Here is a 15,622-nt window from a genome sequence, read left to right on the forward strand (position 1 = left end):
ACCCTAAACATCACCCAGGGCACGGACCCCTCCCACAGACCGGGCTGCTCCAAGCCCCGTCCAGCCGAGCCTGGAACACTTCCAGGGATGGGGCAGCCACAGCTTCTCTGGGCAACCTGTGCCAGGGCCTCATCACCCTCACAGGGAAGAGTTCCTTCCTGACGTCGAACTTTAATTTCCCCTTTCAGTTTGAAGCCATTCTGCCTTGTCTGTCACTGCAGTTCCTGATGCACAGTCCCTCTCTGGTTCCCTGTAGCCCCTTCAGACAGGGGAAGGGGCTCTGAGGTCTCCACACCACCTTCTCCCCCCAAGGCTGAGCAGCCCCAGCTCTCCCAGGCTGTCCCACAGGGGAGGTGACCCAGTCCTCTGATCAACTTCCTGGCCTCCTCTGCACTTGCTCCATCAGTTCCATGTCCTTCTCATGCTGGGGACCCCAGAACTGTACCCACTGTTCCAGGTGGTCCCACAACAGCAGAGGGGGAGAATCCCCTCCTTGGACCTGCTGCCATGACCCTTTGGATGCAGCCCAGGACACCGCTGACTTTCTGGGCTGCAAGCCCACACTGCTAGTTCATGGGCAGTTTTTTTACAAATCATAATTACAATTTACAAATTACACCAGCCCTCATGAGATCCACTGGTCCAAAACAAACTGGGATGACTGGCTTTCAGTGACAATTTAGTGACTCTGCAACTTCAGTAAAATAAAGTTCCCCCTATCCAGAAATGGCAACCCTTCAGAGTCCCGTTTGTAGAAAGTAATGTTACAGATTTGTCTCTTTGCCTTCCCAATCCATATAATCCACCAGATCCAGAAAAAAAACACTACCCTGGAATTTGCCATAACAAATGAGATATCTCAGTGTTAGTGAAAAAAAAATCAACATGGAACAAATGAAAAATTACGTTTGATTTTTCCAAGTCTCCACAATTTATGAAATCACCATTTGCTCGTCCATTTCTTGTTCACTTGGGAACAACTGACCCTGGAACAGCAGCACAAATATTCTCACAGGAAGATGACCAGGAAGAGACATCTCTGTTGGAATAATTTTCTGCTTTTTGAACTTGCATTTCTCAGCTTTCAAATCCTGTTTTCTCTGTAAAAAAAATTAACTTTTACAGGAAAGCACATTTTTAGCTACATGTCCCAGACTTTCAGAGCTTCGAGCTTTATTACTGTTTAACTAAGATGTATGTAAAGACTCCGTTAATTTATATTAAACATCCCCGTGCTGGGCCATCTGCACTACCCCAAGACAATCCACACATTTTGAGTGTCGATTTTAGGAAAGGCTCAGCAACCACGTTTAGGATTCAAGGATACATTCATGCTCTGACAGCGGCTATTGAGATAAAAACAAACAAGAAACCTCCTATACACCTTTACATCACACTGAGCAGGCATGAGCAAGCACTTGGGATTCTTTTCTGCTTGGGTAAAGCAGAGCCACAATGCTCCCTCTCTGAGAGCTTCAAATAAAGGCAGTTCTGCCAAGCCTGTTCCCTTCTGCTCTGCAGCAGCACCAACCCAGCCCTCCCCACCTTGCACCTCACCTTCTCACCAGCATCTTCTCCCTGAACTGCAGTTCGCTGGTTTTCACAGGTTTCGAAGATCAAACCCAGGATGAAACTTCAAGATCTTCATAAATCTTTTATTTAATTAAACATTAAGGAACTCTAAATTGCCAAGGCAGCCCTTTGCAAAACAACCACAACCTGACCAGAGTTCACCTGACATGATACAGCACTATGACCATCAGTTTTCTCAGACACACACATTTTAGGTATCAGATTTCCTGACACCACCTCATTATCAAGTAGGGTACCCGCTTTTACAGGTTCCAGCACTCCCAGGTAAGCCTCCTCACTAGTTCAGGAAATGAGGAGTTCTTAGCCCTTCTGCAAAGCCTCACTCTGTGCCAGTGTGCCGAAAGCTCCAAGCTCAAGTTGTTCCTGGAAGATCACAACCTTCAGGAACACTATTGCATGGCTGTGACACCCTGAACAGGTCGCTTCCAAAATTAACAAAAATGTTAACCTGATACAAACTGGGTCATTGTAACAGATGTAGGAGACAAGTGACAGTGCCAATTCAGCTCTATTCCAGCAGAGCTCCAGACCTCATAGCCCATTTTTCACCACTGCAGCACACTCTCCCTGATCATAACTACACCGATCCCGAGGACAGACAGTGGCTCAGAGGCACTTCCAAGCCAGATTTTCACAGCATGTGTTGGACACCCCATCTCCAGTCCTGCCTTCTGGTGAAGCACCGATGCGCCAACAACTCCTGCACATCCAGGCTTTATTCCTGTAGTGAGGGGATGTGAAAGTACAGCGAGTCAGCTCCCTTTTCATCTGTGGAACTGTTCACTGACCCCCAGTCACCCAGCACAGCACAACCACCCACGGGACACAGCCAGTGCAGAGATTTTAAGCGAGACTTCTTAGTGCAGTGACAGCAGTGAGGGCTCAGGTACTGCCAAAAGAACTGAACTGCTCCAGGCCCCCACCTCCCAGAGCCCACAGCTCATTCCCATAGCCATCTGCAGACACAACGCATTTCCAGCTGGATGGGAACTGAACATAAAACAGTACAAAAGAAAAGTCCAAACTGAACCTCCACATACCCCTTTTTAATATGTTATTTTGCACTGTGTACAGGAAAACCAAAAATAAACAAAAGGAACTTTAGCCAAACTCCCCTTCCTCCTCCAGCTTTATTGATAGTTTAAAATTACATTTTCTATGTTCTAGGACTTCAATTGCTCTTACCATCTTACTTTAAAAACTGATTACAAGCAAATGAAACTCAGTTGTCTAAGTGATATAGTATACAAAAATAACATCTTGATTTCTGTGAAAATGCATTTATTTGCAACTCCTGAATAACTCCAAATTGTATATGCTATGAGCACTGATGTCTGGGTTTCAGATTGACTTTGAGATATTTATTCAAAAGCTTCCCATTACGTTCTGTATCTCCAACACGAACATTCACTGACTGAATTACTGTTACTTTTAAGATTGATTTCAGATTTCTCTCTCTCTCTCATGGCCATTAACAGGCATGTGCATCTTGTTTGTTTACTCCCACTCAGCTATATGCTCTAGGTAGGGCCTGATGCAGATATCACTTGGTGTTAACAGCTACTGAGGTCAGACAATCCAAGGCCATTGTAATAAAATAAAAGTTATGAGGAAGTTCAGACACTTCCAGAATTTCTTTCCTCCTGCATAGGATCACTTCCCTGTAACCCAGAGAGGGTTTTTGCTGGTCTGACTCAACTCTTCCCACTCATCAATCCCTATTCACCAGTGGCACGGAAAGGGGGTTCTTTAACAAAGCATTATACATAACACCTCTACCAAACTAAACATAAACATTTTTGTAGTTAAATGCAGAAAGTTGATTTTTCCACCCCTTTCCTCCTTTTACACGGCAAGTAAAGCTCACTGGCCTGGGAGTAGCCTCTATCTGCCAACCTTTGGCCAGTGAAGAGGATTCAGAGAAAAATAATACAACCATCAATCAGAAAAAGGAGGGGCGACAAAGGAAAATAATTAGGCTGTAGCTTCAATTGTGCATTCCCGTGCAAGGTGCCCTGACTCGCCGCAGCGGTAGCAGTTGACTTCGCTGGTCTTGCTGCAGTTGATGGCTACGTGGCCAGTTTCACCACACCTGCAACAGAAACAGTTCATCAGAGCCACCCCCAGCAGCCCCTCACAGGAGCAATCCCACCCTGTCAAGGACATTATCTGCTTCACTTTCACACAACACGACCTCTGCAGTCAAGACTTCTGGTCCTGTGTTGCAGAATTCTTTGACGTGAAGGAAGTTAGTCTTAACCACAGCCAGAACTGTTCCCAAATGATCTGCTCACAATAATCACTGGATATGCCAAAATCACTGTATGTCAAACACAGAAAGCTTTGGGTGGTTTGGTTCCCCCTCCCCCTTGTTTATTTAACTGTGGGCTGGGTTTTGCCTGCTTGCAAGGCTCCTGCCTGCAGTTTAGCTTTGTTATGAGAGTCATTAGTCAAACTCAAATACACCATGTTCTCTCTCCTTCCTCCACAGAAGGGAATGTTGGTGGGGGTGAAGAATACTGCACTCGGAACATGCTGTCTCTGGTGTGTGCCTGCATTCAAAACCCAGAGAGCACTCTGAAGATGGCATTTCAAACCAATTTAACACCCACTTCTATCCATGTTTCTCTATAACCAAGACAACTTAGTGTGTTCATCCTGAGGCTGGCTGTGCCAGTCAGCTGATCTTTACAGCTGAGCTTTGTTAGCTCTGGGATGACATACTGGGCACCCAACCCCAGCAAGTCTGTGCTGTGGGCAAGCATCTCCTGTTACCTCCTGCAAAAGGACATGGTCCTTTCTCCTGTACAGCCCAAGAGATTTAGCACTGCACTGTGTGGCTGTGCAGAGATGTGCATCATGTAATCTGTACTCCCCTTTGCTAACATGTGTGAAAGTCCTAGTTCTGAGCAACAACAGGTAACTGTTCTAAGGAACTCGCTCCTTGGCCAGAGCTGAGGCTGCATTTCAGCCCCAGAATGCATTTCTCACAGCAGGTGCAGTGCAGCTGTGTCTGGCAGCCTTACCTGTAGCATTTCACTTTGGTGCAGTCTTTCTGAATGTGCCCGAACTCCCCACAGGAATAGCACTTCTGCTCGTCCGCGTGGTCGCAGTCACGGGCCAGGTGGCCGGGCTTGCCACAGTTGTAGCAGCACTGCTCCCGCTCCCTCTTGGGCTCCTTGCAGTCCTTCGCAATGTGGCCACTTCTACCGCAGTTATAGCAGGCTTCCACAATGGGAAAAACACACCAAACAGACTATAAAACCTTGGTAGCATGAGGGGCAGCATGCTTTGAATGGGGCACACCCCCAGCCTGCTCCCAGGGAACCCCCGCGTCCTTCTCTTCAGCCACAGAGCTCTGGCCGTGGCACTGAAGAGTCGAATATTTAGTGATACTTACCATCCTCCTGGAGATCACAGTCCTTGGCGAGATGGCCAGACTCACCACAGCGGTAACAGATATCCGGCAGAGATGAGGACATGAACTGGAAGCCTGCTTGGAATGGGTACAAGAAGGAAAAGAAAAAGGCCTAAATTCAGAATATTCTTACGACTCAATCGCAGACACTGTCAGCTGAACTGACAAGTCGGCTTCACTCTCCGAGCCTGTGGCAAAGTTCTTCCACAGAGGTACATTTCCTTGGTCCTTATTACCAGTCTGTAGGTCTGTCAATGCCAGTTTTACACCCTATCCACAGCACTCAGCCAGACACCCTGCTAGACAACCAAAGACAGCCACAGCCAGCACTCACCTCTGCCACGGCTCCTCATGCCACGGCCACGGCCGATGCCAGAGGGGCACTCTCGGGCCCAGTGGCCACTACGGCCGCACTTGAAGCACTCGTTGCTGCTCATGGCTGCAGATCACCTGTCTGAGCAAGAAGGACATGTTCAAACACCTTCTCCTCCCCCAGCCAAAGGCTACATTAAAATGAGGGACTCAGAGGTTTCCCATCCCCCCAGCAAAGGCAATGCAAACCCAACAGGACTTCTGGCCAACTCAATACTTTTCTGCAGTATCTCATCACGACTACTGAAACTACTGTGATGGATGAAAGTCTGCCTCCACTTTGCCTGAAGAAAGGCAACTTAGAACACATAAAGAAACTGTGTTCTATGTAACTTTCACTCCTTTTCATAGCCAACCTTTGCTTCAAGAACTTACAAAATACTCAGGGAGAGGGAAAAAGTAAACCCCTTTAACTATTGTATTACCAGCCTTAATGTTGTTCTTTCAGTAAAGCACTTTCCTCCTCAATCCTGAGTTAAACTCAAAAGCAGCTACTTATCTGTACAAGTTATTTCCTCCTGGTAGTTGTTATACCTTCTTTAAAAGTCTGCCTAGCAGCTACTACCTTTATTGACTAATCAAGCTTCACTCTAGAAGCTAAGTGTAAGAATAAGCAGCATTAAACCTAAAGCACTGAAAAACACATTAGCCCAACGTCTTTTACAACCTAACTAACAGTTAGACTCAGAAAAACAAGAATTACAATTTGTATTTGTAATTAACCTATAGCTCAGGCTGCATATTCCACTCCCAGGTTCACATGAAAGAAAATGTTTTAAGACATCAGGCTTCCCAAAGGACAGCAGACACTTGCCAGGTATCTCAAAGGGCTAACTCACAAAACATCCTTAGAATGCTCTGGAAGCAACAGACAGACAGGTCTGTCCTACAGCACAAGCCCAAACGGGAAATGGAGGTGAGCAGAGCCAGCCTGCACAGCCCACTGAGGCTGTGGGGAGGATGGGGCAGGGCAAACACACGGCCACAGCTCCCCTGAGCTGTGGGACACTTACACAACACTTCCAGAACTACAGGAAAAGAACGAGGAAGCTAAAAAAGACTCCAGTTTAACTGTGTAAAGTGTGCTTGAAGTTTAAAGTACACTAGTCTGAAAACATGCATGTCAAGCATTGTTTTGATGAAATCTCCTGAAGTTTAAATACCTCAAAAGCCATCTCCCAACTTATTATTCTTAACCCAACAGAAGTACAATCGTTATGTGGTATGTTTGGCAGTTTACTTGATCCTCCTGTAACCCTACAGTTCATACACATTACAGAACACTCCCCCTCCTCCCAGACCATCCAGCATCCCAGATTACAGCAACAGTCAGGGGGCAGAGTCTTGAAAAAAGTCACTACAGAAGCAGCACAATGACACATGACCTCAAGAAGGAACCAGAATTAGCATCCTGACATTTAGCTCTTAAATGGAGAGCATATATCTAAACATGAATTTTAGTTACCTCTACCCCAATGTTTAACAAATTTACTCTGCCTTTTTACCAACTCTTCCCCCAAAACACATCCTCTCTCTGATGGTCTTCAGTACTCAAGTGATTCTTCCAACCACAGTATATGGCTGAGAATTTAAAATACAAGAGATAACAAACTTTAGTGTGTTATCTCTGTAATCCCATATCTAACTTTCAGCTGGACCAGATGATGGTATGTGCCCTTAAAATGAAGTTCTGCAATGAAAGGGTGCAAGAAGATCTCAAACAGATCTAAAAAAGACTAAAACAACTGGCTGTCCAAGCACTTAATAGATACCCTTGATTTTACACATAACCCAGTCTTCTCTGCTTCCTGTCAGTGCCCAAGATTTCCAAGCGTCTCCTGAGGACGCCCAGGGCCAGCACTGCCCGCTGTGGTGGCAGCAGCTGGCACTCACTGTGCCATTGTTTACGCCTGTGTTCATAGCAACCATGTTGACACTGCAGAACAGGGAAAACACAGGCAAAGCCAACTGCAGGAGCTGGGCTCAGGCACAACAGTTGATGCTGCTTCTAATTTTCAAGAGGGACAAGAGGGGGTCTCTGAAACATATATGCTCTTCACTCACAACTCTTCCAAAAAGTGTTCACATTATCAAATGGCAATATAAGATGTGTTAAAAGAGAGCAAAATAGCATTGGCAGCAGCTGCAGCAGAACTGCAGCACATCTGAACAGACATTCCACACTACCAGATCTCACTCCCATGAACCTGAGGCTATGGTACAATGTCACAGGACTGAATCCTCCCCACAAAACCAGTCAGGTTAATACGTGGTAAGAGACAAATGCCTAACACGTGAGCCAGACCTGCTTTACATGCACAGAGAAGTTCTGATATCAAGACTAATGGCAGCTTACCTCCAGTCTGTCTATCTGCCAGTCCAGGTCAGGACCTGCACGAGGGACAAAAGCTCACCACTCACCACCCTAAAGGAGTCTCAAAAGTTTTACATCTGCTTCAGAGTTTCTTCCTTTATAACTGCCCCTTCAAAAGGAAAACCTGAAGTTTCTTTTTCTCTTTCTCTCAGCAAAATGGCAAAGATTACACCGAGTAAGAAATCTAAAGTCAAAGAACAGTCTCTGCAACTATCCTTCAAGACTACTGGAGATTCATTTAAAAACCTTCATCTCCAGAGGCCCCTTTTTCCCCCGAAACTCAGAGGTACTGGAAGGTTACAGCTACCATACAAGTGTGATTACAAAGCACACTTCCCTATCTTCAGATACCTTCAGCACATCCAAGAACCCAAGAGTTTGCCTGGAGTTTCTCTTCCCATGGTATTTCCATCTTTAACTTCTGCATTCTTCCTGTAAAGGATCTGAGACTCAGCACACGTGTGGCTGCAGCTGACACTGGTTTTACCTGCCCCACCTTCTAAAAGCCTTACATGGGACAGAATTTCCCAGCAGTGTGAACTGTAAGGATTTAGTTTCCAGAGGAAGCCAACAGCCACCTCGAAAGGGTAATATCCAGAAAGGGCTGGATCAGAAGACAAGTCCTTAAATGAACAGCCTCCAAGCACTTTGGACACCATTACAGCTTTACTTCCAAGAGAAAAAAATGAGTGCACTAAAAACCACCCAAGTTCAAATGCTCCTCTATTAGTCAATACTCCTCCATTTTGTCATCACAGGCAAGTTTCCAGCAGTTCCTTTTATCTATCAAGGCCACCTTAAGTAAGCCTTTTGCAAGAAAGCTACTTAAGTCTGCTTGGAAAGTTTTCAGTCCCAGCTCTCACTGTTCTGCACAGCTCAGACGTGTTACACAAAGCAGCCTGTCCTGTCTGTCCATGTGTCATCATCCCCGCCCCCCTCACATACCAGAACAGGATTTTTACCTCACCAGGGCAGGAAAAGCAGTAATGGAAAACAAATCACAACTATGGCCTCATGTAGCATTTCTGAGACAGGTCAAATTCTGCAAGGTATAGTAAGGCAGTGCCTCAGAATAAGATCTGAAAACTTGTCAATAACACAAGTCTAATTGTGTTTTCGTACCTTTCCAGCAAGAGAGAAGGTAGTAATTTACCTCAACTCCTTCTACAGAGCTCTGCAACTGCAGTTTGAAGCCAAAACATTAAGAATGAATTTTAGACCTTGTTCTCTATGATGGCCCTACTGCTAAAAAGCAGGGCTGAGAACAGATCCCTGGGCCACCCCAGCGCTTTCCTAGGTCAGATCCGAAGCTTTTGAAGGCAAACCAAGCACGAAACTTCAAAGTGACCAAGTTTTTTTGTGTTTCTTGTAGCAACAGAAGAAACCTTTGATACAAGAAGTTCCTGCAATCAAACTCTGAAGGGGAAGACTGTGTCTTACTGTAGCTTTACAGTTAATATATACTCAAAACTCCTAGAACAGGAGAGGTGCTATTAAGGTCCAGTTCTCACACACAAGATTCAGCGATAGCCCAGCCTGTTTTAGTAGCCCATCCAGAGCTGATGATGGACAGAACTGCCACTAAGCTCCACCCTAATGCTTATTTTACGGCTTTCAGCCTCGATGCCCTCCAGGGAAGAAGTTGTTTTAACAAACAAAAATAAAACTGACTTGGGCTCCTCATAGTAAAAAGGAAGCTGAACTTCAACCCCGAGATTAGTGACAGTTCTTCTGGATACCAGCAGTTCCTTAGCATTTAACAGCCTGTACAGCAGGGCCGACTCTTCACTGTGTTTACTAGGTGCTTCTTTCAACCTACGAGTACAATTTGAAGCTGGTATCAGCAGGACTTCACCCCTTCAATCAAAGCACAGACCAGATAAAAGCCCTTGCCAGAGCCAGCACACATAAGAGAACTTTAGCAAGTCGGTTCTGTCACAGGCCAACGTTGAGAAATTAGCCACTCCTTTCCAGGCCGTTGGTGACCAACCCACAGCACCACACCTGAACGGGGCAAGTCAGCCTGAGACAGCCTGAGCATGGCAAACCCCCAATGTGACAGGGAGCATAGCTCTGCTTTCCTCAAAGTAAAGACTGAAAGGGCAGAAAGGCCTGCTAACCTAAGCGTTAGCATTTAGTTTCAACAGAAAACTCCAAGTACTACTCATTTTAAATGAGTTTTTATTTCCCAAGCAAGATGTAAGAGTTCTCAAACACGACTATCACCAAAGCTACTCAGTATTCAAAATATGAATTGCAACATCTGTAACCTAAAAACCTGCTACAGCAGAGTTAGTGATGCTCCTGTCTACCACTTTTGTCCTCACCAGGATGAAATACAAAAGTATTCTGACCACCAGAAAACATTACGCCAATTCTGAAAGAAATTAGCTTGAAAGGTCAGGAAAACCTGCAGAATTGGAAAGTCAAGCCCCTATGCTCCATGTGGGACCCATCTGCATTTCACAGCCACACTGACCCAGGAACGCTGAACATTAACTCAAGAACTGAGAGGGTAGAAGCCAGGACAAAAGGACATCCTGACTTCAATTACACGGGTAATTCTTGCATAGCTCTGTTAACACAAACCAGGAAGAGAAATAAAGTTCATCCAAAAGTGACTCTGCAGCATTTTCTGCCTACCCATATGTGGACTGGGAGACACCACATCTACCAAACGTGCACATTTTAGCCATAAAAAATACAAGGGGAAGATGGTATCTGTATGGACTTTTAAGCTGAAAGAAAAGCAAACAACAAGAGCAACATGTGAAGCTTTTAACATAAAAGTCAGCCCAGACTTTAGCAAGGTCAGTTTAAATGGCACTTTAAACCTGTAACTCGCAGGGCTGTTGCACAGCCCCAGTGAACTCATTTAACCTCTTCCCGCGGAGGACAGATGCAGAACAGCCTCTCTAGGCAAATCTGCACTGAGGAAGAGAAGACGGACCACGCAACCTTAAAGCTGCGTGGAAATGGGATCGCATTAGGTGCTCAGAGGAAAACAAAGCCCACTATTAAATATGACAACGCTGGATTCTGTATGAGTAACAGCGGTTACTTGAGAACTACGCCCGACAGGAACTCAAATAAAAGGCCGCCCTAGAGCCCGCGCTGTGCAGATGGCACAGGCTGTTTTTCCTATCCATTTATAGGTCACACTTGGATTTGGAGCAGGCCACCCGTGCCTGTGGTCGGAGCGAACAGTTGCGACACCTCGACCCCGTGTCTCCGGCAGCGCCTCACACGTGGGGAGCCACGTGGTGCGCGGGCCGCGGCCCCGCCGATAGGACTTTAGCGGGGACTTAAAATGAAATTAAATAAAATTAAACACAGAGCAAGAAAAACAAACAGTTTAATTCCAGGCCGTTCCCCGCAACCCCCGGGCTCACAGGATCTTTTTCTCCCCGAACTCGCTGGCGCACGGCCGGGCCGCGCTCCCCCTGCCCAGGTCCGGGCGGCCACGTGCGGCCCTGCCCCCCTCCACCGCCCCGCGGGCCGAGCGTGCAGCGGCCCCAGGCCGCGCCCGGGCGGAGCGGAGCGGCCCCCCCGCACCCCGGGCGGCGCAGGCTCCCTGGGCGCTCCCGGAACCCAGCCCTGACTCAGCCTCCGCCGCCGCCCTTGCCAGGCTCGCGGCCACCGCGGCCCCCCCGCGCCCTGGCCCGTCCCCCGCCCGGCCCGGCATGGGACCCGGAATGGCGCCCGCGCCCACCCGCACTTTCCCGCGCTAGGCCACAGTGCGCCAGCGCCATCACCGCCCCGCACGGCGCCCGTGCTGCCGCCGCGGCTCCCGCTCCGGGCCCCCACGGCTCACCGGCCACTCCCTCGCGGCCCCCGGCGGTACCTGCGGTCCGGTCCCCCCACGGCCGCGGCCCCCGCACGACTCAGCCCCACTCGCTCACTCGGTGCCGCCGGTCCCGCTGCCTGCGCCACACGCGGTGTGCACACGGCCCCGCGCCGCCCCGCCCGCCGCTCTGCGCACGGCTCGCCGGGGGCGCACCCAGCCAATGGGCGCCCGGCGCTGCTCCGCGCGGCCAATGGGAGCCGTGGGCGGGGATACCCAACAGCGGGGTGGGCGGGACGCGCGTCCCGCGCGCGGGCGGGGGCGGCCATGGCGACTGTGGGGCTACGCTGACCCGCCGTGACTCACCGCTGCGCCGGGGGCAGCACGGCCCTGCACGCACCTGAGAGCCTCGCCGGAGCTGCCGGAGCCTCTGTTCAGCTCCCTCTGCTCGGCTCTCCCCGCCCGCCGCTCGGCCCCGCTTCCCGCGCCGAGCCGGGCGGCCCGCAGGGTCCGGTGGAACACCCCGCACGCCCCAGCGGGGCTTGCACGGGACTCGCCGCCGCCCCATCCCCTGCAGCCTTCGTCCGCCAGGGCTCCTCTAGGCCTCGTCACACTGCCAGCGCGGCCCTGCCCGGACACCGTCAGGCGCCGGTGCCGCGCTCGGCAGAGCCCGCGCTGCGGGGTCGGGGCTGAGACGGCCCTGCGGGACCGGGCCGGGGCTGAGGGGCGCGGGCAGGCCTGGGCCAGGCTCAGCGCGACGGGCAAGGCCACTGCCCGCCCTCCAGGGCCGTGAGGCGCCGCCGCCATCTTGGCGGGCGCCGCCGCCGCGCAGGAAATGGAGGACGCGGGGCCGTGAGGGCACCCGGGCCCCCTCAGCGCGGAGGGCACTGCCGGACACGCGCTACAGCCCAAAGACACGAGAGGAAAAAAGTTGTTTTGAGTCACTTAACAAAATTTACACTCGGACTCTGTGCCGTACTCAAAGCTCAGGAATAGCGTTCCTGCTTGGTGTTCTGAGGATGTTTACGTAAATCCTCTCCTTTGTGCCTGGGAGCTTTGCAAATGAATTAATGACCAATTATTGCCCCGAACCCACTGGCAACTACGACATGGCCTGGCAACTACGATACACCAGCAGTGTCCAGCATCAGTCGTCATCCTTTTGTTCCAAGTCACACCGTTTATGTTTAAAAGTCTTTCCCTCCCAGTCCATCAGTTACAAGAAGGACCCGCCGAGCCCTGGGCTCAGGAATAAAATGTGGGGCTGATCGTGGAGATGCTTTGGACTGACCTTTCCTCAAGCTGTAAATCTAATATTATAGCACTATAGTTAAGTTTCTTTTATTAGACTATGAGTAACAACGTATCTTTTCCTCGTGTTAGGTGCAGCTCATTTAAGATGGACTTTACGTGAGTTTATTTGGGTTTTGTGCGCTGTATTTGCGTGTCTGGTGTGTTTATAATGAGCTGTATTTTCCACAGAGCTACACCCACTGTGCATCAGCACGGAGGTGTGAAAAGGGGACCTTTCAGACCTATCTCTGCATATTACTCTATAATGTCTGACAAACTTATGCCAGGTCTTGTTCTGGCATTTGTTTCACAGCACTGTAAAAAATATCAGCGTCACCAGCAAGCTTTGAACCTGTAATAATATTTTTTCCATTCATTACTTTTTTTGTCTTTACTGTCATGGTTCAGCATTATTTTCGTGGCCTTGGGTTGCCCCAGATACATTACAATCCTGTTCACAAGTAGTTGCACTTTCAGTTTTCATGGCTAGGGATACAGGGAAGAAAAACAATGTGTGTAGCTAAGCAAGTGCTCAGAGCTTCTAAATCATGAGTGTGTTTGCACTGCATTAAAAAAAACCAATCAAACAACAGATCAATGTCACTCAGAAAGGCTACAGAGACAAAATCACATATCCTCAATTTTTTCAGCAAATCTTTTTTTAAAGTACTAGAACCTGGTCTCTCTATGAGTCAGGAATTTCAGACCAACAAACCAATTGTAATACAACTTTTCTAACTTTTCTTGTGTTTCGCTGGTTGTACTTCTTGAACTGTCCATGAGGCCAGGAAACTCCGAACTTAACTTTGGTGGAACCTGTAGACTTTCTGTCAGCAAAAGTTTTTGTGACTGATAGGGATGGTAAATTGCCCTGAACAAATCAAAACTTTATTTAGAAGAACTTCAAATCATACACTGGACTCTCCCTTACTTGAAATGGAAAGAGGGTACAACTGTGAGTGAAAATGCTTTACTCCTGAAGAGTTACTGCTGGTGGCACATCAATTAATCACCCTCCCAAAGTGAACTGCCTCAAATACAGCTCCAGTTCTTATAATACAGGATATTTTTAGCTGTGTTTCGTTATAATGGAGGAAATTCTCCTCCAGCAGATAGTAAGAGAGTCTTCTAACAGTGTTTAGTTTGTGTACTTGCCCCGAGAATTAATTTGACTTGTTGTATCTTAGTAAAGCTTGCAATTCTTGTTTTTCAGGTTCCTCTGATATTTAGGCAAAGGATAGTCTTGCAGTTAGAGAACAAAAGTGAGAAGCATGACATCTATTCCTGGCTCAGTTACTTCCTAGAGAAAACAAAGGAGACAGAGAATGAGGTAGAAGTACAAAGTCTTTTCATTTCTTGTGTTCAAGGAAAATACAATTTGATGTCAGTTCCAGTCTCTGCCCCAAAAATCCCAAGTCTTAAGAGCAATTTATGAATATCAGTGTTCAGAGGAGCTCAAGTGCAGTAATGGCTGAAGGTAATCTGTTCTTTCAGCAATATATCTTTCCTAATGCAGACAGTTCTTAGAAGTGTTGGATGAAGAGCCAAATGATTTTAAGACAAAATAAAACAACAAATCAGATTTTGTGACCCATGCTGTTGCATTGTTTTCCTCTGAGTGGTTGGGCCTGTGGGTAGAGAATTGTTTCAGTTGCTGGGCAATTGTCATTGCCTCAGCCACGTATTTCCATTGTTAAAGCAAACCTTACTTCATTTTGTATATGGGATTTTTCAAAACCAAGGAGACCTAAAATAATCATTACGGGTTGCAAGTATTCAAAAGAGAAACTGCTTTTACAGCATTGTTGAGTTTAAAGCAATCTGTCAGCAGCAGTGTCAGAACAAGTGGTGGCTGTTTCCTGTTCCTTCCCCCATTCCCAGCCATTCCTTTTCCTGCCAGGAGGCCACAGCAGGGCAGGAACACCCCCACCTTTCCCCAGGTCTGCCCCTGGATGCTGTGCCCTGCCCTCTGCAGCAATGGAATTCCAATGGTCTAAGAGTCTGCCGTCAGCTCTGCGTATTTATTTGTTTAAAAAAGCCACAGTCAATGGAGAGCTGACACAACCCCAGTGAAATCAGCTGCTGTACTGACAGAGGAGAGACTGCTTAACATTTGTCCACATCAGTGACAGTTCAGGAGGCATCACGGGTGATCGGAAGAGACTTTTGACATGTAGAAGGTGTATATTCCCTATATTCCCTGGATGATGCAACAGATAGCAGGAAAGATCTGCCTGCTTCTTTAATGAAGTATTCATATTCAGGCTTCATGGCTGAATTATTTCATAGGCTTATATACAATTTTTATTATTTTGAGAATATGTCTATGTTAAATTAGCTACATACAGTCCTTTAGGTTGAAATGCGTCTGGCTGAAGAGAAGCAATCATACAGACTGATTCCAGATTCTTAGTTCAGTTTGATGTATTATAATTAGCTGATGAGATTTCAGATAATTGCTTATTTAATGTATATAATAGTACAAGTGGTGACTTAGCTCATGACTATTGCACAGATACCCACATTTAGAGTCAGGCAAGAAGAACTTCCTCTGCTAATGCCTGTGTATGGAGATAAAACCTGGATGTGAAGGCACCACGAGGTCATACCCAGCATAACCAATGGCCAGTGTACCAGGCTGAGGTACAGGGAGAAAATGTCTCAATAAAGTATCCTCTAAAGCACATTCTTTGACATGGAAAAAACACACAGACATCTTTGTGCTCTTCTCTTATTTTTAAAACAACCTGTTGAATAACCTGTTGTATGCCAGCCGCTCAGGATGCTT

General features: G+C 47.6%; 1 protein-coding gene across 3 annotated transcripts; it reads right to left on the bottom strand.

Moving 5' to 3' along the window:
• Nucleotides 1-2,611: 2,611 nt before the first annotated feature.
• CNBP (CCHC-type zinc finger nucleic acid binding protein) lies at nucleotides 2,612-11,709 on the bottom strand. Of its 3 annotated transcripts, none has more exons than XM_027666042.1 (5): nucleotides 11,602-11,709; nucleotides 5,346-5,465; nucleotides 4,994-5,086; nucleotides 4,620-4,818; nucleotides 2,612-3,685 (listed from the first exon to the last, which is right to left on the bottom strand). In XM_027666042.1, exons 2-5 carry the CDS (start codon nucleotides 5,446-5,448, stop codon nucleotides 3,568-3,570), a joined length of 513 nt encoding a protein of 170 aa, XP_027521843.1. In that variant the 5' UTR covers nucleotides 5,449-5,465; nucleotides 11,602-11,709; the 3' UTR covers nucleotides 2,612-3,567. The 3 variants fall into 3 exon arrangements, with proteins under 3 accessions (XP_027521843.1, XP_027521841.1, XP_027521842.1); XM_027666040.1 differs by having other exon boundaries at nucleotides 4,620-4,821; XM_027666041.1 differs by having other exon boundaries at nucleotides 4,620-4,821; nucleotides 11,572-11,676.
• Nucleotides 11,710-15,622: the final 3,913 nt, after the last annotated feature.

Source organism: Corapipo altera, unplaced genomic scaffold, assembly GCF_003945725.1.
Source record: "Corapipo altera isolate COAL_440 unplaced genomic scaffold, ASM394572v1 101, whole genome shotgun sequence".
NCBI lineage: Eukaryota > Metazoa > Chordata > Aves > Passeriformes > Pipridae > Corapipo > Corapipo altera.

Bases quoted from the DNA above. Each gene is read 5' to 3' on its own strand.
- CNBP (XM_027666040.1), bottom strand. From the start codon at position 5,448: ATGAGCAGCAACGAGTGCTTCAAGTGCGGCCGTAGTGGCCACTGGGCC. The intron at 5,087-5,345 runs GTGAGTGCTGGC...CATTCCAAGCAG, and splicing joins CATGAGGAGCCGTGGCAGAG to GCTTCCAGTTCATGTCCTCA. The intron at 3,686-4,619 runs GTAAGGCTGCCA...TTTCTGTTGCAG, and splicing joins ACCAAAGTGAAATGCTACAG to GTGTGGTGAAACTGGCCACG.